Raw genomic sequence first — 24,210 nt, forward strand, 5'->3', positions numbered from 1 at the left:
AGGAGAGGACTCTTTAAAGTGGAGACACTACATACTGATATACACCTGAACATCAGCAGGAGAGGACTCTTTAAAGTAGAGACACTACATACTGATATACACCTGAACATCAGCAGGAGAGGACTCTTTAAAGTAGAGTCACTACATACTGATATACACCTGAACATCAGCAGGAGAGGACTCTTTAAAGTAGAGACACTACATACTGATATACACCTGAACATCAGCAGGAGAGGACTCTTTAAAGTAGAGACACTATACTGATATACACCTGAACATCAGCAGGAGAGGACTCTTTAAAGTAGAGACACTACATACTGATATACACCTGAACATCAGCAGGAGAGGACTCTTTAAAGTAGAGACACTACATACTGATGTACACCTGAACATCAGCTGGAGAGGACTCTTTAAAGTAGAGACACTACATACTTATATACACCTGAACATCAGCAGGAGAGGACTCTTTAAAGTAGAGACACTACATACTGATGTACACCTGAACATCAGCTGGAGAGGACTCTTTAAAGTAGAGTCACTACATACTGATATACACCTGAACATCAGCAGGAGAGGACTCTTTAAAGTAGAGACACTACATACTGATATACACCTGAGCATCAGCAGGAGAGGACTCTTTAAAGTACAGACACTACATACTGATATACACCTGAACATCAGCAGGAGAGGACTCTTTAAAGTAGAGACACTACATACTGATGTACACCTGAACATCAGCTGGAGAGGACTCTTTAAAGTAGAGTCACTACATACTGATATACACCCGACAGCACAGTATCTCCACTTTAAAGACAGTTCTTAAAGGAGCCCTGGAGAAGAGCTGGTGCTAAAGTTCAGCATCATCACGACATTAGCTGTGTGTAAAAGTCAGAGTTGTGTGACCGCTGAATTCATAATTCAATTTGTCTTTAGCGACGGCGTAAAGGCCATTTCCTCTCGACTTTTGCCCTTTTCTGAGCTGGTGTTGAACCGCAGGCGGGTTTATGACTGATGTGTTCTCCTTCCTCTCCTCCATGTTCCCTCTCTCCCTCCATCGACACACACTCTCCTCATCTCGGCGCCATTTCAGGTTAATCATCATATTCTGGTGCAGAAGAAAAAGGCGACTCCTTCTCGAAAGGGCAAGCTTGTTTGTTTCATGTGAGATATTCCTCGTAATAAACAGTGATAAACGGCGAAAGGGTCTCACGGAGGAGGCTGATTGCCATGTGACTGTATCACACACACACACACACACACACACACGCACGCACGCACGCACGCACTTTAAATGCCACCTGCTGGGCTGCTGGCCGCGCCTCTTCTCTCTCTGCTACGCCTCGCGGTTTAATGGCGGCTGCAGCCGGGACGAAGTGGCCCAGCTCCATATTCTGAGAATAATTGACAATTAAGGGGATGGAGAGGCGAGCTAAATGCCACCCCGCCCCGCACGAGGACACTCCATCTCCGATTGTGAAACCGGCGCTGGATGAAATACATTACAGCTCTGAGGGTGCAACAGTTAATATCTGCTCCCTCGATCGATTCTTAATGCAAGCCCTGACCGTAACCTTATGCGAGCGTTAACCCTGAAAACAACCGTTAGAGGAGATGGTCGGTTCGCGGGAAAATGACACGAATAACCTTCGTTTTTTTCAATTCTTGATATCGTTTCTTTGAGAGTTATTACTTCTGGTGGCCATGAGGTGCAAACGTGCCACTTGCAGTAGGACAGATCTGCAATAATATGGGCTTGTTTAAGTAACGTTTTTACAATCAAATAACTCATAATGTTATTCACCAAGAAGTATTCCATGTCTTTCTGAAAGCACATTGTCATCTGTTGCTATATATAACATTTATATAACATGCTATGTCCTAAAATATATATATTTATTTTGCAAGCGTTATGGAGGTCTGTTCTCACCAGACAAATGACACCATTAGTGTTTTTTGGGAGTAAATACTGACGTTACAATTTAAAAGTTAAAATTACTATATCTTCTAGTTTTTCTTTTTCTATTTAAGCTATTTTTTTTTTGTTAAAACAACTAATAGTGTGTGTTTTTCACCCATAAACGTACACTATTTACTATAGGTAAACGTTGCAAATTTCCCCTCTGTGGGACTAATAAAGGTATTCTGATTCCGAGCAGTATACTTATAGCATTGAATTGAAATTGGTATCTAAAACATTCAATGCCTGAACCAGATATTTGTATACATTTTGTCAGCTTCAAGTGTGATTCTTTTAAAAATGTGAAACCTAGAATGGGTACTGGAACTGGTTCTTGTAAAGCTTGGTGCAGGGGTATGAGTTACAACTCTCCCAGTCAGACCTGCAGGCGCTGTATTGATCCCTCGGTTTAACAGCAGAGGTTTAAAAGTCTCCTGGTGGAGGTTCGTCTAAACCAGGGGTCTCAAACTCAAGGCCCGGGGGCCAAATCCGGCCCGCGACTTCATTTTATGTGGCCCCGCAAGAGCTTGCAAAGAATATAATACGTTTATTATACGGTTACATGCCACTTTACAGAAGCAGGTTGCCCATAAACTACATGTCCCACAATGCATCTCGTTTTGTGACATGCACACTGAAGAGACTTGCAATTATTTGCCCTGGACTTCTGCTTTCAGACGGAGTTAATTACTAAGTTACTATCCTATCCGATAATAATCCAATTCAGAGCCAATAATGTAATATAATACATTATATTATATATATATATTATATATTTATACAGTTACAACCGGCCCTTTGAGTGCAACCTTTATGTGAATGTGGCCGGTGATGAAGTTGAGTTTGACACCCCTGGTCTAAACGCTGCAGGGTTCAACCCCCGGTCGGATCAGACACCAGCTGGAGGAAACCTTTTAAAACCCAGACTCTGAATCTTTCATTTGAATCAGTAAAGCAAAGAGCAGCGGCTTCCCCTGAGTCAAAAGTCGAACGTTTGACTCGAGTCTTTCAGTAGAAGACAAACTGTATCAGGATGTAATGCTACAGTGGACGTGATTGTCACGATCTTAGTTTTATGTCACGGTTTTAGTTTGGTCTGTCTTGTCATGGTTTTATTTTTGCTGTTCTGTTCTCCCTGTGTCTTCCTCCCTGTCGTTAGTTTCCCTGGTGTGTCTAGTTGTCTGATTGTGTTCACCTGTTGCCCTTGTGTTTCTCCTCCCCTGCCCGGCTGTTGCTCGTCTCTTGATTACCCCTCCCTGTATTTAGTCTCTTGCTGTGTTCAGTGTTCATTATTTGTCGCCCCCTTCATGTTGGTCACAGTCACCTTTGTTTGGATGCTGCCTCGTGCCTGTTCATGGATTCTTGTTTTTGTTCAGCTTTTGTTAAATAAAGCTCGCCTTTTGAAACCTGCTTCCTCCTCAATCTGCATTTGGGTCCTATGTTTCCCCAACCCTGACAGTGATTGTATTTTGTTTGTTTTGCTTTGTCTTTATTTATTTGTTTCTGACTTGTTGTTTGTAGGAACCCCTTGAAAACAAGATGGTTCCTCTTATCCTAAACTAATACAATTTCAATATATAAATGTTTGCCTGATATGCTTGATTCAGGACCAAATAATGTGTTCATTTAACTTCTGATTTGGTGTGTGGGATTAATGAATATTTTCTGATTTACAAAGTTACTATTTTTCTGGAAAATCTCAAAAGAAAATTGAGAACATTTTGAATTCTGACTTTTTTCTCAGAAGTGAAATAATATTCACGTTTGGTCAGATGAAAAAATGCACATGTGACCCTCGTAGTCCTCCTCCTATGTACCAGTGGTCAGAACCAGGGATTTGTTAATATTAGATAATGGAGCATGACTTAGTTTTCAAACACATGAGTGTAAGGATACCGTGTCACATGTGACTGAGTACGAGAGCATGAAATCTGCCCAAAAACCACAAACAATGGGCGCACACTGGTGTTTTGTAGCTGGTTGTTTCAAGTCTTGTTCTGAAGGTGATTGTTCTGAGACACAAAGGCAAAGGCTTTGTTCTTTGAGCCTTAGAAATCCCTCCTACTCAATGCAAAAACAACCAGCGGAAGCACTCGTTATTATCTCTTCTTTGTAGGCTCTTGTGAAAGTCTTTGAAAAATGACAGTCTTCTACAGTATCTCCTGTTCATCAATCCCTGTGTCTGTCGACTCGCGGTATCTCTCCATCTCGCTGTAAGACTAAAGAGAGAGCAGTGACCTTCAGATCTGTAGCCGGGTAACTCTGCTCATCCATCTATCTGTCTCTGCACCCAAATACTGTACGTCTACGACTGTTACTACTGTTTTAGGGAGAAAAGTAAGACTGTAAAGCCAAACTACAAGCGTGCTCAACCCTAACCCTAAGCTTCCAAAAACAAGTTCAGAAATAATAATAATTTATTTTTATTTTTCATTGAACCTTTATTTAACCAGATAAAAGCGTTTCAATGCTGACCTGGCCAAGAAGGCAGCAGCGTTACACATAACACAAACATATCAAATACAGAGAACATAACTAAGAAAGCAAAAGACGAAAAAGCAGTCACTACATTGAGCACATTAGGACACTAACGGAGCGTCCACACTACAGCTTCAAAAAAAGCTTGGAGCTGGGCGTGTCTGTAGCTTGGAGATTTTATTCAAGCAACACGACCAACAACCAATCACATGAATCTCCCGCCCCCGACATACAAAGCAAAAACCCCCGGGGATTTTATGCGAGCAATATATATATAAACTCCCCAAACAGGCGAAACCCTACCAGTTTCCCCCGCTGTCTCTGCCACCTCCCTCCATGCCTGGTTCCTCCGGTTTGTATCCCGGTAGGTGGAGAGGGTCTGGTCATACAAAACCGGGTGATTTGCTACGGCGATAGTTAGTTTCTCCTCCAACTTTTTTTTAAATATAGAAATGAACGGCGGGATATCTCTCCCAGCTTAGACGCGGTTTGATTGGCTAGCGCTTGAGCTGTCAGATTTTCAGAAACGGGATTTGATTGGCTGGCGCTGGCTACTCCGGCGTCTCCGGCTCTGCTACCCACAATTCAGTTCGGCGAAAAAGCGAGGCAACGTGACGTCACCCCATTCAAAGTGAATGGGCAGATTGGAGTTGTCGACGCTTCCGACGCTGTCGACGCTGTAGTGTGGACGGGCCGTAAGAAAGGTGCACTACTTATTACTGCAAGAGCAGCTGGTGGAAAGGACTTCACACAACTTCAATTTAAAACATGCTATTGAGACAAGTGCCGTCAGTTTGAGGCGTGATTGAAGGTCATTCCAAGACATAATAATAATAATGAACTTTATTTATATAGCACCTTTCATGCTTGACGCAGCCCAAAGTGCTTTACAAAGTATGACAGAAAATGACACTAACAAGTGAGGAACATAAGGTATACGTTTTGTAGAGCGAGTTGAAGCTTTTCAGGAATACGCCTGTGAAGTACACGCTTGATTTGGCCGGGGTTTTTCAGACTACTGCCTTCTGGAAAGTTCTCCTTTTGGGTGGTGTTAGTCTTGTTCTTGGAAGAAAAATAACTCTGACAACTACAAGCATACACAACCCCCTAACGCCCCGTCTACACTACAGGCATCGAAAAATGCTCTCATTTGAATGGGCGAAGATTTTAGAAGATTTTGAATCTTCGCCGAACTGCATTGTGGGGAGTATGGCATGGCTTTGCATCGTGAGCATCAAAAGTTGAGCAATGTTCAACTTTTGACGCTCCCGATGCTTTCGAAGCTGGCATCAGCCAATCAAATCCCGTTTATGCAAATCCCGCCAGCACAAGCGCTAGCCAATCAAACCGCGTGCAAGCAGGGAGAACCAGACCGCAGTTCATTTCCTCATATTCCAAACGAGAAATTACGGTAGCAAATCACCCGGTTCTTTACGACCAGAACTATTAACCGGGATACAAACCGGAGGAACCAGCATGGAGGGAGGTGGCAGAGACAGTGGGTGAAACTGGTAGGTTTTCGCCTGTTTGCGGAGGAGTTTATATCCAGTTTACTTCGTTCTAGCATCGCTATTGCTTTGTATGCCGGCGGCGGGCGGGAGATTCCTGATTGGTTGTTGGTCGCCTTGGGTGCGAGAAATCGCCAAGCCTCAGACACGCCCAGCTTCAAGATTTGTTGATGCCTGTAGTGTAGACGGGCCGTTACCCTACGCGTCCAAAAACAAGTTAAGAAATAAGAGTAGAGTTGAATTAGCGCTGCTGTACTTGTAAATGATTGAGTGTTTCCAATGAGGTGTAAGCAAATGTTGCCGCATGAGGCCGCCTCGAGAAAAAACGTTGCACCCAAAGTCTTTCTTCTACTCGGTCGTTTTTGTAGAGCGAGTTGAAAATATGTTGACTTTTCAGGAATACGCCCGTGAAGTACAAGCTTGATTTGTTTCAGACAGAAACTGACACAAAGACAGTGGAGTTCATTGGTTTGATAAGATCGGACGGCAGACGGTGAGTTGTTCAGATTGTTGAACCGTTATCGTCGTACGTGAATCGTCCTCTTGGCTCTAACGGTTAGCGGTGAATCCCATACGAAGTTTGAGCGCAAAAATGATAATAATGGTGAAGAAAACAATATAGTATAGTCGGACACATACATACCAACATATAGATAAAGGTGGGCTGTGATGGGTTATCATTCAACCGCAGTGATACGCTGTCAAGATATCGATTGTCATATATCGATATTGTCATACGAACGTTTCAAAAAGCACAGAGGCTCTGTCGGATGAGATTCGGGAGTCAAAATTATCTCAGATACGTCTCGAGGCCACAGCTCGTCCGGATCAGTAAAATCTCTCTTACATTCACATAAAGTAGAAAATATGGATGAAGACCCATAAAAACCCGCTCATCCAACCGCAAAGTCCCGTCCATCGCTCCATCTGTACATCCGCCACCATCCCTCCATCCGCCACCATCCCTCCATCCCTTCCTCCATATCGAGGCACAGCTTCTCGATTCAGCCGTGCACTGACCCTCGATTCTCTTCATCCCTTTCCTTTATCTTTAACCCGTATGACATTCATCTCTCCGCAGATCCTCCTGCTCATGTGTTTTCTGGGATCTATGCTTTATGACTTCTGCCGGTTTGTTGTAATTCTGCCGAATCAATATTCCTCAATCGCCTCGTCTGCTTCGGAGAGACTTTGGACCTCAAGAGAATGCAGCTTATAATTGGTTCTGTTGTAACGACTCATATTAAATTAGAAAAATGTGCAAATTAGATTATAGTTTTATTGTCAAAGGATTATTTCATTACATTTTCGATAACATCTTCAAATGGTAATATACGCAAGAAAACTTGGCCTTAACAAAGATATAGATCGCCTGTGGACGTTAATACCTGCTTGTTTTTGGGGTACAGTAATTTGGGTTTGTTCTAGTAAAGTAAGTTAGTAACTCCTCTTAGGTTGGCAGTTGTTATCGGTCATGTAACTAATATTTGTTTTGTTTTTAATAATGATTTATGGACGATGAAGTATTTTCTTAATTATTAAAAATAGAGTCAGTGTTTCTCTTGCGTTCAAAGTCCATTGAGTGACCTTTGATTTTTTTAACTGCAGTGCACATCGTTATGACATCATAAAGTGGCCAAAATCTGATCATCTCATTTTCAGACAGTTTTTATAGAAATGGATCAAAAAGAGAGAGAATCTTTGTTCCTGAAACTTTCAGAGTCTCTTTCCACAGAGGGGACACATGTTGATGTAGAAGAGACATGGAGAAGAGGGGACACATGTTGATGTAGAAGAGACATGGAGAAGAGGGGACACATGTTGATGTAGAAGAGACATGAAGAAGAGGGGACACATGTTGATGTAGAAGAGACATGAAGAAGAGGGGACACATGTTGATGTAGAAGAGACATGAAGAAGAGGGGACACATGTTGATGTAGAAGAGACATGAAGAAGAGGGGACACATGTTGATGTAGAAGAAACACGAAGAAGAGGGGACACATGTTGATGTAGAAGAGACATGGAGAAGAGGGGACACATGTTGATGTAGAAGAGACATGAGGAAGAGGGGACACATGTTGATGTAGAAGAGACATGAAGAAGAGGGGACACATGTTGATGTAGAAGAGACATGAAGAAGAGGGGACACATGTTGATGTAGAAGAGACATGAAGAAGAGGGGACACATGTTGATGTAGAAGAGACATGAGGAAGAGGGGACACATGTTGATGTAGAAGAGACACGAAGAAGAGGGGACACATGTTGATGTAGAAGAGACATGAAGAAGAGGGGACACATGTTGATGTAGAAGAGACACGAAGAAGAGGGGACACATGTTGATGTAGAAGAGACATGAAGAAGAGGGGACACATGTTGATGTAGAAGAGACATGAGGAAGAGGGGACACATGTTGATGTAGAAGAGACACGAAGAAGAGGGGACACATGTTGATGTAGAAGAGACATGAAGAAGAGGGGACACATGTTGATGTAGAAGAGACATGAAGAAGAGGGGACACGTGTTGATGTAGAAGAGACATGAAGAAGAGGGGACACATGTTGATGTAGAAGAGACATGAAGAAGAGGGGACACATGTTGATGTAGAAGAGACATGAAGAAGAGGGGACACGTGTTGATGTAGAAGAGACATGAAGAAGAGGGGACACATGTTGATGTAGAAGAGACATGAAGAAGAGGGGACACTAGTTGATGTAGAAGAGACATGAAGAAGAGGGGACACATGTTGATGTAGAAGAGACATGAAGAAGAGGGGACACATGTTGATGTAGAAGAGACATGAAGAAGAGGGGACACATGTTGATGTAGAGGAGACATGAAGAAGAGGGGCCACATGTTGATGTAGAGGAGACATGAAGAAGAGGGGACACTAGTTGATGTAGAAGAGACATGAAGAAGAGGGGACACATGTTGATGTAGAAGAGACATGAAGAAGAGGGGACACATGTTGATGTAGAGGAGACATGAAGAAGAGGGGCCACATGTTGATGTAGAGGAGACATGAAGAAGAGGGATACGATGCGGTACAGAAGTTAGTTCCCCCTCTCTAACCCTCGTGTATTTCCTCTCTCCTCTCAGGACTACAGAGTGAACATCTTCTTGCGGCAGCAGTGGAACGACCCTCGCCTGGCGTACAGCGAGTACCCCGACGACTCGCTGGACCTCGACCCCTCTATGTTGGACTCCATCTGGAAACCTGACTTGTTCTTCGCCAACGAGAAGGGGGCCAACTTCCACGAGGTCACCACCGACAACAAGCTGCTGCGCATATCTAAAAACGGCAACGTGCTCTACAGCATACGGTGAGCGGAGAACACGAGAGGTTTTACGTTTAAGAAAACGTATATTTTATGATATCCAGACTATTTTTTTAAAGGTGCAACAATAGAATGAATTTGTAGGAGTTGTAAAAGACAGAGGACAGCATTACTCGTGGAGTTTACACAGCAAGAAGAGAACATTTGAGGTTTTACATTCTAATTAAGAATAGAAAAGCCTCATTCAATAATGAGAAGGATTATTAAAATGCTAATATCCAGACGCATGTGTTAAAAGTGGAACAATACAATTAACTTCGAGCAGTTGTACAAGATGAGTGGAGAAAATTATTTTTGCAATACAACGGTGGACAAAAAAGGGTCATTATTAAAAAGATTGCTGCAGAATTGGGAATCTTGCTAATATCCAAACTAATTCATTAAAAGTGCAACAATACATTGAACAGTGGGAAAAGCCACATTAGCACTGATGGAGAGTAAAGATCATTTAAAAGAGATTTAACAGTAATAGCGAAGTTTGAGGTCACAGCAGGAGAGGAAGAAAGTCTGGAGGTTATATTGAAACAATCAGACCTGCATCTTGTGCTTTGGAGTGCTCTTAGGGGGCGGGGCAGGGATGATGTATTTACCAGGAAGTAGGCTGCTGGTTCCCTCGACACAAAAGCAACGGGATTTTGGAAAATTGTAAAAAATAAGATCTGTGGAAAACGAACCTGTTAGATAAATACATGTTTTGTTCAGTCGGGTAATCTCCACATGTCTACCCTACTTTTAAAATGTTCGAATCATAAATCTAGTCGCCAGAAGCTAAATGCTAACCTCATGCTATAAAGGAACTACAGCAGGGTCGCTGCTTCAACGTCACGCCAACTTCAGATCCATATTCAAACACACAGATTCTAGATGGTACGAGTTGAAGCGTTTGTTTGAACACTCTGCACGAGGCAGGGACTTGCTTTCAAGCAGAACAGAAACTAACTTAGAGGAGTGTTTACGTGTTCGGCGTAATGACGTACAACGGCCTCCACGACTTCTGTAGTCCTATTCAGCCGCTCGGTAACAACCATCGTTTTTCAGACACGTCAACTCTTCAGAAATCACCAGCTGATGGATTTAATGTCGTAGAACAAATCGTGATCCGTCTCTTCACTTTGTCTCAACCACAGACCTTAATTCAGGCTATTTTCCAAAACCCTATGGAGAGATCCCATTGGCTCTGAGACCAGGGAACAGGAAGTGGTGAAATGCTGACTCACTTCCTGGTTTTAGGACTCGTCATTGCACCACTCTATTGCGTCAAAGTTCTACGTTTTTATTTCCTCCAGAGCACTACTTCCTCTCTTTTTTCATATCTCTGAGACTTCCCATTCAAGGCTAATATCCAGACTGATTTGTTATAGGTGCAACAATATAATGTAACTTTTAGAAGTTGTAAAATACATAATACATTATTACTCAGGAACTGTAGACGGCAAGTGAAGAAAACGTCAGGTTCTATGTTAAAAAAAGCCTCATTAGAATCTGCTAGCAGGAGAGGAAATGCAGGAAGTCTGGAGGTTATATCGAAACAATCAGTCATGAAACTGATGGAAGATAGAAAATGACTGCTCTGACTTCCTGTTTATTGCATCCCAAAGACCTTCATCTTGTGCTTTGGAGTGCTCTTATTGCGTCAAAGTTGGACGTTTTCATTTCCTCCAGAGCACTACTTCCTCTCTTTTTTCATATCTCTGAGACTTCCCATTCAAGGCTCTCAGAGTTATAGCCGCCTTCAGCCGGAAAACCTTTTAGCCACGGCCGCCTCCCCCCTCTTCTTCGCTTTTATTGCCTCTGGTCAGGAGCGAATGAGAACGAGACGCGGCAACCATGGAAATCTACTCAGCTTTGATTGATTGATTGATTGATATACTTTATTAATCCCCGTGGGGAAATTGTTTCTCTGCATTTGACCCATCCTAGTGTTAGGAGCAGTGGGCAGCCATTTTGAACAGCGCCCGGGGAGCAGTGTAGGGAACGGTGCCTTGCTCAGGGACACCTCGGTAGCACTTGGTCTTGCCGGGACTTGAACTGGTGACCTTCCAGTTGCCAAGCCAAGTCCCTATAGACTTCGCCACCACCGCCCAAACACCCAGCTTGTTGGTATTCCGGCAGCGAATCTAATCCGTTATCAACCTCACCTTCATGTCCAGCAGCACGAGTGAGATTGATCCTTTATAAATATCTCCAGAAAAGGGATGAAACCTCTGCCTCTTTCATTTGTTAAACTTGACAACATCAGAGCGAACCACTCGTTGATCAGCTTGATCTCGGAGACGACAGAAAGCTCGGGATATTAAACCGTCCCGAGGGAAGACGGAGAAAATGGGCTCTTGTAAATTATGTTTACTCTGTTTTTTTATGTTTATCGCTCAACGGTGGAGCAGAGCGAAGAGGAGTCGTGACCGATGGCGAATCCGAGATGAAAGTGAACTCTGTGAGATTGGAAAACTAAATTCATATGTAGTCAAATCTCCGGCTGTTCTTCCGAAGAAATAGGAGGGATCAATCTGAGATGAAATGTGGTCCCAAGTGTGCATATAGGGTGCTATATCAAAAAGAACATCTATCAAACTGTAATTAAAAAAAATCTTGTACACAGTCATAGTTTTAGGAAAAATTACTTAATACTAAATGACACTTTATTTTAAGATGGTTTAATATGTAATCTTTGAATCCACCAGCAGCTGTGCAGTAATGACGTATTTTTGTAGGCGGACCCGTACATTTGCATCAAAAGGATTCACTCGAATAAAACTAATGGGTTTTTTCCAGAGCATTTTGGATTTTGTTGCAGAAAAAAAGACATGTGGCAAACATACGTTTAAACATTTTGTTCAGCCGGATAATCCCTACACATTAACACCAATTCATGATTTTTGAAGTAAAAAGCTAATGTTGGGCTATAAAGGAACTACAGCACGGTCACATGACTTCACGTCACCACCGCTAAGCTAAAGGAGGCTAATGTTGGGCTATAAAGGAACTACAGCACGGTCACATGACTTCACGTAACCACCGCGAAGCTAAAGGCGGCTAATGTTGGGCTATAAAGGAACTACAGCACGGTCACATGACTTCACGTCACCACCGCTAAGCTAAAGGCGGCTAATGTTGGGCTATAAAGGAACTACAGCACGGTCACATGACTTCACGTCACCACCGCTAAGCTAAAGGCGGCTAATGTTGGGCTATAAAGGAACTACAGCACGGTCACATGACTTCACGTCACCACCGCTAAGCTAAAGGCGGCTAATGTTGGGCTATAAATGAACGAAAGCACGGTCACATGACTTCACGTCACCACCGCTAAGCTAAAGGTGGCTAATGTTGGGCTATAAAGGAACTACAGCACGGTCACATGACTTCACGACACCACCGCTAAGCTAAAGGTGGCTAATGTTGGGCTATAAAGGAACTATAGCACGGTCACATGACTTCACGTCACCACCGCTAAGCTAAAGGTGGCTAATGTTGGGCGTGATGACGTCTAGTCGTCTCATTTAGACACTTGTTAGCAACCTCCGTTTTTAAATCCACCAGTGGGGTATTTAGTGACGTGTTTCATGTACTACGCCCACTGTATTGGTCTTACAATGAAAGGGCCCCCTGTACTGGATTATTTAGGACAATAGCCTAGATGTACTGACTACTGAAACCAAGATTTTTCCAAACCTTGCAGATTTATTTTATTTACCACCTTTCAAAATATCACACAGGGTAATCAGATATCATCCATATCAGTTATTGTCAAACCCATCAAATTCAGCATCTCCTGCATTAGTAATACATATCTATCTATCTATCTATATATCTTTATATCTATCTATCTATATATGTATCTATCTATCTATCTATCGATCTATCTATCTATCTATCTATATATTTATCCATCTATCTATCTATCTATCTATCTATCCATCTATCTATCTATCTATCTATCTATCTATCTATCTATCTATCTATCTATATCCTGCATTAGTAGTGCCTGTTTTTATGTACTCTACCTCAAGTAGAACAAAATCTCGTAGTAAAAAGAAAGGCTCCAACTAAACTAAAGTCAGCATTTGGCCTTTAGGTGTCACGCGATGCAGCACACAGGAAAACCACAGAGCTGTTCTCAGAAAGAAAGGGAGGCTTCATCATGTGTGTGTAATACATATTCAGCATCTTGTCAGGCGCTAACAATGTGCCGACGTGGCAATGTTTATTTTGTAATATCAGGCCGACTGGACGTGTGTGTTGAAGCAGCAGGAGTCCTGTTGGACGGAGTGTGGTGTGGTGTGTGTGTGTGTGTGTGTGTGTGTGTGTGTGTGTGTGTGTGTGTGTGTGTGTGTGGTGTGTGTGTGTGTGTGTGTGTGTGTGTGTGTGTGTGGTGTGTGTGTGTGTGTGTGTGTGTGTGTGTGTGTGTGTGTGTGTGTGTGTGTGTGTGTGTGTGTGTGTGGTGTGTGTGTGTGTGTGTGTGTGTGTGTGTGTGGTGTGTGTGTGTGTGTGTGTGTGTGTGTGTGTGTGTGTGTGTGTGTGTGTGTGTGAAATCACCTCCTGCACATCAGGACAACCTGCTGACAGATCACAATCTGCACATTTGTGTGTGTGAAATGAGCACTCCTGAACGTAGCAGTTAGTGATGTAGAGATTATGATGACAGTGGTGATGGATGACGCTTTTTTTTACCAGCATTTATAAACTTGCACTATCTGGAAATTACCTTCAAAGTCATCTGACGGATAACAAGCTGCCCGAGTACCACATATCACAGAGCGACTGATTCAGCGTGGCAATTAGTGCATTATGGTTTTCAATTAGTAGCATTTTCTTTCACCAGTTAGATTTCACGGCTGAAGTTATTCAATTGTGTATTTTTTCTCTCATCAGATAAGATTGACCCCAATTTGGGACATGTTTGCAGCATAAAAAGACAAGGCGTTGCACACGAGAGGAATTAAACGAGTAGAAATAAACAAATCTAAAATGTAAATAGATAGAATATTTCAAATAGAAATAAAACAGCCTTAAAAAAGTAGAAAATTGGTTATCAATTAGTAGCATTTTCTTAAACCAATCAGATTTCACGACTGAAGTTATTCAATTATGTATTTTTTCAAGGTTTTCCCTCATAAGATAAGATGTACTTTATTGATCCCAATTTGCGAAATGTTTGCGTGTCAGCAGCATAAAAGACAAGTCATTGCACATAAGTAGAAATGAAAAGAGTAGAAATAAACAATTCTAAAATGTTAACATCTCAAAATAGAAATAAAACAGCATTAAAAAATATAGAAGATATACATGTTGAAATACCAATTTACAGTAAAGAAGTGTGTTCTATAGGTTTTAGTGCATGTAAATGGTCTGCAAACGCTAAAATCCCTGTGCTCCCTCCACGTATTTGTTGATTTTTGAAAGGGCAATCATATTGATACAAAGCATTGTAAAAACTCAACATTTGAAGTGCTGAATTGTATATAATATTCATAACTTGTTCTCAATTATAAAGTCCAACGACCAAATGAAAAGCTTAAAACCGCACCACACAGCGTATTAAGTAATTGGAAAATAATAATTGACATCTGGAGAAGCTCTAATGGAAAACAGCTTCAAAAAGGCAACAGCACAAAGTCAGATCTGTATTAGAGGTAGTGGAGCAGTAATAATTTCCAATGGTAGATATCTCATTAAATTGAAAGTCATTCATGTCAGTGATGCATCATATCAGTTATAACGTCGTTTCCCCTTTGATTTCTGGGGAAAGTTGACTTCTGCAGAGATACGTTTGACAGCTCATCTGAGGACCACAGATGGAAATTAGCTATTAGCTATAATCTGGCATATTGCATCTCTTCTCTTTGCTGAGATTAATGTTTTTGTATGCATGGTCCTTCTATAAATAAAAAAATAAAAAAACGCGGTAATTCATTTCCCAGCCTGAGACTCACAAAGCTAACGTGTCACCGCGACGCGCGACGGATCAGCCTAGCATGAAACAAGATTCATTCCCATGTTACTGAACGCCTGCTGGAGGACTAACAGGTCTCCATCCTGTTAGTCCTCCAGCAGAGAAGAAGAAGAGGGAGAAGAAGAAGAAACTGTGACTTCTAACGTTTCTTTCTTTACTTCCTTTACGTTTCCCCGTTAAGTTACGTTAGTCAGAGGCCGTTTGCTGCTGCAGAGCCACTATTTGAAGTATACTTGAGTGGCGCCAAAGGACTGTTTGATGTTAAACGCCCAGCATTCGGCGCCACTCGACGACGTAGTACACTTGAAATAGTGGCTCTGCAGCAGGTCTACTCGACATTGAGAAACGGCCAGTGTTTGGGAAATCTCCATTTTGGGCTGCAACTAATATCTTTCTGAATATCTTTTCATTAAAATGATTAAAGGAGGCGATTCTTTTTTCGTTCTCATTGTCAACAAACCTCATGAAAAACAAACAATATCTCTCTCAATTTTTGATCGCAACAAGTGAAAGGTTTTTATTTTAGTTCTCGGATCAGATACTGAGATTGAGTTCTGAGATTCTGACCTTCAAGCTCAGAATTCTGACTTTTTTTCAAAATGTTGACTATTTTTTGCTGGATTATTACTTTTTTTTTAAATTATATTATTTTTCAGAAATGTTACTTTTGTTTCTCGAATTTTGACTTCAAAAAATCTAAAATCTGACTTTTTTTCAAAAATTGAATTTTTTTCAGAAATTGGAATTTTTTCAGAAATTGAATTTGTTTCAGAAATTGGAATTTTTTTCAGAAATTGGATTTTTTTTCAGAAATTGGAATTTTTTCAGAAATTGGAATTTTTTCAGAAATTGGAATTTACGAAGCCCCTTAAAGGTTCATGGAAAGAAAAAAGTATCTCGTTCGCACAAATTAATAAACCGTGGCCTCGTTTTATTTATTTTTCTCTCTATGAACCCTCCAGGGCTCCGTAGGAATTTTTTCAGAAATTATAACTTTTTTCTTAACATTTCATTTTTTCAGGATTTTGACTTTTTCTTAGAATTGCGACTTTTTTCCTTACATCTCCAAAAAATATCACACATGTGTCCCTAATCCTCCTTAAAGCCCTTTAGTGTCTATATAAGACGTACTTCATTTACCTTACTACACTTCCATTTAAAATAAATGGTATGGTGTGCTTAATAAGATTTGTTTCCCACTCAGTGAGTTAGTAAATACATTCGGGTCTTTTTATATCCTCACGCATAAATGACCTAAAACATATGTTTGTCGATGTTCAAGTCATCAAGTTATTGTTTCTCAAATCAGTTGGAATCTAATCTGTTGTGTTCATATCATTAGTTTGTCTTTCACAACTCAAATCAAGCACGCTTGCCTTCGTATTTCAAAGAACTTTTCTTAAGTACTGCTTACTGTAAGTGTGTGAACATAATTGTATATATAATGCAAATGGCTTCTAGTGATATATTCATTGCTAGTTTAATCTATTGTTGCACTTATCATAAATCAGTCTGGATAATTTAAATGTAAAATACAAATATTAATCTTATATTTTATTGTAAAATGCTGGCACGTCCTGATCCATCACTGTTCATCCCCCGGCATGGGATGTTGGTGTGACACTGATAATGATCCGGATAATCCTCTTAGTCTTAGTACTAAGTGGTGTGTGTGGTGTGTGTGTGTGTGTGTGTGTGTGTGTGTGTGGTGTGTGTGTGTGTGTGTGTGTGTGTGTGTGTGTGTGTGTGTGTGTGTGTGGTGTGTGTGTGTGTGTGTGTGTGTTGTGTGTGTGTGTGTGTGTGGTGTGTGTGTGTGTGTGTGTGCGTGTGCGTGTGCGTGTGCGTTTGTGTGTGTGTCTGCAGAATAACACTGATCCTGGCCTGTCCCATGGATCTGAAGAACTTCCCGATGGACGTCCAGACCTGCATCATGCAACTGGAGAGCTGTGAGTCATCAACACACACACACACACACACACAAACACACACACACACACAAACACAGTACCAAACACATATGCATTTCTCGCTCTGTTCTTCTACAAGGGGACTTCGGTCGTCTTGGAGAGAAGGAACGATATAAAATACCCTCGGTTTTTTTAATCATATTTTCTGTTCCATCTCACTCTCAAAATGAAGTGTGTGTCGTGTGATTTCATTCTTATAGATTTTTATTCAGCTCAGAAATAATCATCAATAATGGATTTGAAAAAACGCCCTGCTGTCCTTCCATCTTTCTTCTTCTTCCCCCGGACCATTCTTTAATGTCCAATTCATTCCCATCTTCTTTTATATTTTGTATTGTATTATCTTCCTCCTCTCATCCTTTCCCTCTGAGCTGAAATATACAAATATAATCCACGCTTTTAAAAGTGAGACATTCATAAAAAAAAAATTATAAATAAAATCAAATATTAAAAACAATACAATAAATAAAACAATGTAATAATAAATACAAATAATAAGAATAAATAAAAATATGTATAGACCAATTTTAAAAAAAAAAAAAATTTCAGTTATAAAATAAACAGACATTGCTCCAGATAACAGAACATACAACACAACATGTAACAACAAACAAATTAACGGGGGGGGGATGCAAGGATGACTTCCTAAGACAGCTGATTGTGACACAGGACATTACATACACAATACATTATACATTACACAGGAGATGCCATATTGACAGGGTCAGACAGGAGGGCTGCGGACAGTGAATCCCCCAGCAGAGAAGCTGCACGCTCCATATTCAGCGGGTCCAGATACTCCCTCAGCCACGAGTCCCTAGTAAAGCAGGCTGGTTTGCATTCCTTCCAGTTTAGTAGCGTGAGTCTTTTTGTGGCTAAACAGCCCGATGTCCAGAGCCGATCGGCAGTCCTTACAACATTGCCATCTGGCTTGAGACCCAGTAGACATGCAATGGGACATGTAGGGAAATTAACTTTGAAAGATTCAGACATTAAGGATTTTACTTCTGAGCAAAGTATTTTTACCGCTGGGCATTCTCAGAGTAGGTGTACAATGTACAGACCAATTGATGAGGGATGTTGCTAATGACAAGCTAATCAAAGAAAATAAATCGTACCTTATTTCTCCTCATTTGTTCCTATTATAATAATTATTTTCTGTTTAATTTAGTTGTTATCTTTTTCGTTCCCTTCCCCATCCACATTCTTTTCCTCCAATTCTTCCATCTTTTCCTACTTCCTTTATTCTCATCTGTCCGTCTTATATCCTAGTTTCACTTCCTCATTCCTTCTTTCCTATTTCCCCTCTTTACACCTCAATAAGCACAAATACATCTTCTTTTTATTACCTGTAATTATGCTTTGGATACTTTATTCACTTTCCTGCTGATTATATAAACGACCACCAATCCCTGGAATAGTTTTAGAGCAGCAGCCAGATTTATTTTCATTGCCTTTTTTATCCTATTACAATAAACGATTTTCCATTCAGTTTCTAACTTTTACTCACCCCTCCTTCCCCTCGATCCACCTTCATTTCTCCATCTTTCCCTACTTCCTTTATTGCTTCTTATATCTTACTTTCACTTCCTCGTTCCTTCTTTCTAAAGTCCCCCCTTTTCACCGCAATAAGGACAAATAACTCTGCTGTACATCTTCTTTTTATAACCTGTAAGTTTGCGTTGGATATATAAACGATCCCAATCCTTAGAATAGTTTTTAGAGCAGCGGGCATTATAACAGTATTTTCAATTTGTGTGGCGTTGGCCCTTTACCCATGAAACCCTGCAGGGGGTTTCTCTCTCTCTGAGTGACCGTTCACCCCGACCAGACATCAGAGAGATAATCTCCCCCCCGAGGGGAAGTAGAGTAACTCAAATGACCCGCACATTGATGAAAAGAGGCTCACCTGGTCTTCTCCTCTGCAGTCGGATACACCATGAACGACCTGGTGTTCGAGTGGGATGAGAAGGGAGCCGTGCAGGTGGCCGACGGCCTGACGCTACCTCAGTTTCTGCTCAAAGACGAGAAGGACCTGCGCTACTGCACCAAGCACTACAACACAGGTGAGCTTTTACTCTATTACTGCACTACAACACAGGTGAGATGTTACTCTATTACTGCACTACAACACAGGTGAGATGTTACTCTATTACTGCACTACAACACAGGTGAGATGTTACTCTATTACTGCACTACAACACAGGTGAGCTGTTACTCTATTACTGCACTACAACACAGGTGAGATGTTACTCTATTACTGCACTACAACACAGGTGAGATGTTACTCTATTCAAGAACTACAACACAGGTGAGATGGGAATTCGGGCTCTTTGAAGGGAGCTGGATCTTACGTCTACGTTCGTTTCCGAGAGCCGTTCAAAAAATGCCGTTTTTTTTTAAGTGAGGGTGGAGATTATTTATTGACCCTGCTTTAAAGGATCATTTCCTATGTTTTTGTTGAAGCGCATCCAAATTCTTCTGCGTTTTCTGCTCAATTTTTCACCCGAAAAACACGTCGTCTACCTGTACCGCTTGATATGACTTATCTCTCTCAAGCGTATTCCGTTAAGACCCACCCCCCTACTCTGCCTCTGATTGGCTAACCCTGGCCCACAACATCTCACTCCTCGTGCCTAAACCTAACCAATCAGAGAAGGGGCGGGTCTTCACGGAAAACGCTCGGGGGACAAAATCAAGGTTTTTCACTATTCCCGTAAAGGCGAGTGGATTTATGGCAGGCAGTGAACCAACGATAACAAGATCGACTCTCACCACTCGGTTCCTGTCGTTCGTACCAAAGAGTCGTTCAAAGTAATCGGATCGAGAATCTCCGTTATTGCTGCAGGTGAGGGACGATCACTTGCCTTCTGTGTGCTGGACAGTGATGATTGGTTCACACAATTGGTTTATTGACTTTTATATTGGGTTTATTCAGTCCTGTGTTGGGAATAAGTATTCTTCTTAACCACAGAGCTGTGGATATGCCAGATAGTATTGTTTTGATTTGTTATGTGTTTGGTTTGTGTAGCACTTTGAGTAACCTTTGTGGATGAAGAAGTTGTATTTGATGACTTACCAATAGAGTTTCGGTAAGTCATCAGAATCAGAATGGGGGAAATGTTCGTTGTTACAGCAGAAAAGAGACAAAGGCAGCTTAATGTTACCTAAGAATTATCCCGCTTATTACAAAGGAAAGAACCAACGACTTAAAAATTGTCGTATTTCTACCACAAACAATCCATTATTTTCGAACTGCGGTGGCAGCAACTTAAATTAAAATAACGGCGTCACTGATCGAGGTTTTCTTCAGATTTAATTTCAACCGCAAACAAAACAACCAGTGATTCATTCTCATTCTGAACATAAACCAAAAATATAACATCATGAGCAGATATCATTTCAATATCTTTTTTTAATTAATATTTCGTTGTGGTTATTTACTTTATGTCATTCATTTCGTTTCCCTCCCAATACACCATGGCAAAGTTTCTGCGAAAACTTCAGCGATGAAAAAAGAAAAACGACAGGTTGCAAGAAAAAAAAATCCATCTCTAAGGCACTGGTCAGTGTGTGTGTGTGTGTGTGTGTGTGTGTGTGTGTGTGTGTGTGTGTGTGTGTGTGTGTGTGTGTGTGTGTGTGTGTGTGTGTGTGTGTGTGTGTGTGTGTGTGTGTGTGTGTGTGTGTGTGTGTGTGTGTGTGTGTGTGTGTGTGTGTGTGTGTGTGTGGTGTGTGTGTGTGTGTGTGTGTGTGTGTGTGTGTGTGTGTGTGTGTGTGTGTGTGTGTGTGTGTGTGTGTGTGTGTGTGTGTGTGTGTGTGTGTGTGTGTGTGTGTGTGTGTGTGTGTGTGTGTGTGTGTGTGTGTGTGTGTGTGTGTGCGTGCGTGTGTGTGCAAGGCTGATTAGTTCAGATTCAGAGCCATCCCTCACACAGAGGTTGACGTCTGCTGTCACCACTGAGGAGATGAACGATCCACCTCCAGACGAAAAGCCTTCACACGACTCTGCACCGGCACACACACACACACACACACACACACACACACACAGTCAGATGCACGCAACGGACGGACAATGAACTGATAATCCAGTGCTTTGCATGCGAGTCTGTTTTCTCTCCGTCACTGAATCCCACTCAGAGTGAATCTCACGTCATGGTTCTTTCTATTCACGGTGCTTCCTGTTCAACGACAGAAACCAGACCGCCACAATAATGAGAAATCACTTATTTATTACACTGAGACGTAAAAGCGTTGATGGGACACAAGCTGCCGCTAACATCTCGTTTCCCTTATAGCTTAAGATCTGATAGCTAAACTCCTTCACCCAGCCAAAATATATATTTAAAACAACCAAGATATAAATAGTGTACTGTTCAAATATTAATTCAACTGGATATCAACTATCTTTATGACAGCTTCATGTCGACAACATAGACGCATCGGCATTACACGAGACCCATTGAGATACCTTCATTCAAATTTAAAATGTGGGGAAGCTTTGGAATAATGTCACCACAAATATAACATAGATTTGGATAACGTGGAAAAAAGGTGTTATTTTAGCGAAGTTGGTTAGTGTAGACGTCTAAGGAGACAGAGTACATGCATGCTGGACAGTGAGGGGTTAAGAAGGACCGAGGTAGGAAACCTTTAGTTAGCTTGTTCCTGCTGGATCAGAAAGACCGAGCAACACTGGCAAATGTAAGACCAAAACTAAAAGCTAAAAGAGGCTAACACGCTCCGATGATATCGACAGAATCGGCAACTGATTTCAAATCGGACTCTATCAAAGTTAAACCGTTTCGTTCCTTTTATTCTCTTAATTTTCTTGAGTTGAAGGCATTAAACCTTCATGGACCGTTAACCCCCACCTAGTCTATCCTTACATTTCTCTCTCTCTTCCCCTCTGTCTTCTCATTACCGACTTATTACTCTCCAGCTCCTCTGTTACTGTGCATACGTACGATTGAGGGCATGTGTGTGTTCATATATGTGTGTGTGAGTGTGTGCACACGCCTCACTGCTCCCCGATGGAGCATTACGAGCGAATCAAGGTGTCGATTTACTAGCTGCAGTCTTCCTCTTCCTCTTCTCTCCATCTGGCTGTTGTCTTTTTGTATTTCTTCCATCCCTTCATCCACACCGGCACACGCTAAGAAAAAGCCCTGTTTGAAATACTAATTACCGTTTCTGCTGCATTGCAGTCAGGTCTGTTGTATTGCTGCTGATATGTGTGTTAACAACAGATGTTCACACCTGACGAATGCATACTTGTCCTAGTCCCTCAACCAAACCATAACCATCTTCATCCTTATAATGATTAGCCTAGCATTAAGCTAATCAACCAAAAACCAAACCAATGTTGAGCCTGACTCCACTTTTCCTGCTACATGTGTGCAGTGGTTTCATTTTGTAATGGACTTCTGGGATTATGTTTAATGGCCTAAACAACATTAGGACAGCATTTAATGCGGGGCTGTTTTTCTATCAATGGTCTGAATCGGAAAGAGCCTTTCAATGAAGTGAAGACCAACAAAAGGCTCCTCAGCAAAGAGTAATGCAGGGGCATATCCTCTGTTCCATATTCCCTTAAAATTAGAGATTAAAGGTGGGGTAGGTCATTTTGGAGACAGCAGCTCGAGTGCGCTAGAATTAGAAAATACACAACCGGAAGAAATCTGCCACTTCCTCACAGAGCCCCTCCTCCAACACACACGAACGCGCACATGACCAATGAGGGCACGAGATAAGTCTGTGCCCCGATGGAAGGCTGACAGGCAGGTAGGCCATCCAGTTACTTTAGCCGGCTCAGATGATTGGTCGTGCTTTTTACAGCGCCACGGCTTCCACTGATGACTTTTTTATGGATTTGTTGTCGAAGCACTTCAGATATTCATTGCTATCGGGATGTTAAGAGCATTCCATGCAATATAACAAAAAGTGTATCTCGAGCCGGTTTCTCAAACTTTACCTACCCCACCTTAAAGGACACATTTTTAAACAGCTGTTTCCCCATAGTTCAAATGAGGTTATACTCGAAAACCAACGCTGTGAAATCTGCAGACGGACAGTTGTGTTGACTTCTGATTGATCTCTCCACACCGGTTGAATGGATTTGACCATTCAAGCAGAATTAGACCAATCCATCCCCCCTTTGCATGAGATCTGCAAAACTATCCCTTCTAATCAGAATCAGAAACCCTTTATCCGTCCCGGAGCGGGGGGGAAACAAAAGCAAAAGTTCAGTGTGGATAAAAGACAAGAGGAAAAGAGTAGACTTACATTTTAAATAAAGAAAAAACAAATATGTATTGTTAAAAAACTGGATATAGAAAGACTTGGTGAACATATACAAGTGTTGAAGGAGCAAGTTACATCAATACATTGTAATTAAACTGTACTAAATTTCATAAAATAAATTAGATATTGCATTACAACGAGGATCATGCAAATATAGAGATGACCCCCGTCATGTTAGCATCTCTGTTAGCATCTCTGTTAGCATCTCTGTTAGCATACACTGAGACACAGCAGGTATTTGAGATAGCTAACGTTAGTATGCCCACAATAAGAATGCTATTATGCTAACGGTTAGCAATATTGATGTTTATCACATTCAACAGATGCTAACGTTACAATGTTAGCATGCTAACATTTGCTTACTAGCATAGGGTGCTGAGACGTCCCCGTTTTCCGGCTACAGTCCCCGTTTGTGTTGGCCTGTCCCCGGTTGAAACTGTCCCCGGAAATGTCCCCGTTTTTTAATATACGTTAAAAACACATAGCAATGTGAAACAAAACGTTTCATGTCAGGAAACACCGGGTAAACAGACTGTGGTTGAGCCAGTCCCCACTTCGAAAAACACGTTGTATTGCGTTGCGCGAATATCCTATGGATTACGGTAGAGCTCTGTAAAAACTGCCTTCAAAATAAAAGCGTTTACTCGGTCAATAACAAATATACCTAAAAAACACACCAAATATATTCATATACTGGAGCTTAAATTAA

General features: G+C 41.4%; 1 protein-coding gene across 1 annotated transcript in view; it reads left to right on the forward strand.

The window, feature by feature from the left end:
* glra1 (glycine receptor, alpha 1) overlaps positions 1-24,210 on the forward strand; it is a 99,662-nt gene that overhangs the window by 56,951 nt on the left and 18,501 nt on the right. The window contains exons 4-6 of the mRNA XM_071204711.1: positions 9,043-9,266; positions 17,098-17,180; positions 19,130-19,267. Coding sequence (XP_071060812.1) covers positions 9,043-9,266; positions 17,098-17,180; positions 19,130-19,267 — 445 coding nt within the window. The remainder of the gene's footprint in view (positions 1-9,042; positions 9,267-17,097; positions 17,181-19,129; positions 19,268-24,210) is intronic.

This window comes from Pseudochaenichthys georgianus, chromosome 10 (assembly GCF_902827115.2).
Source record: "Pseudochaenichthys georgianus chromosome 10, fPseGeo1.2, whole genome shotgun sequence".
In the NCBI taxonomy this organism is placed as follows: domain Eukaryota; kingdom Metazoa; phylum Chordata; class Actinopteri; order Perciformes; family Channichthyidae; genus Pseudochaenichthys; species Pseudochaenichthys georgianus.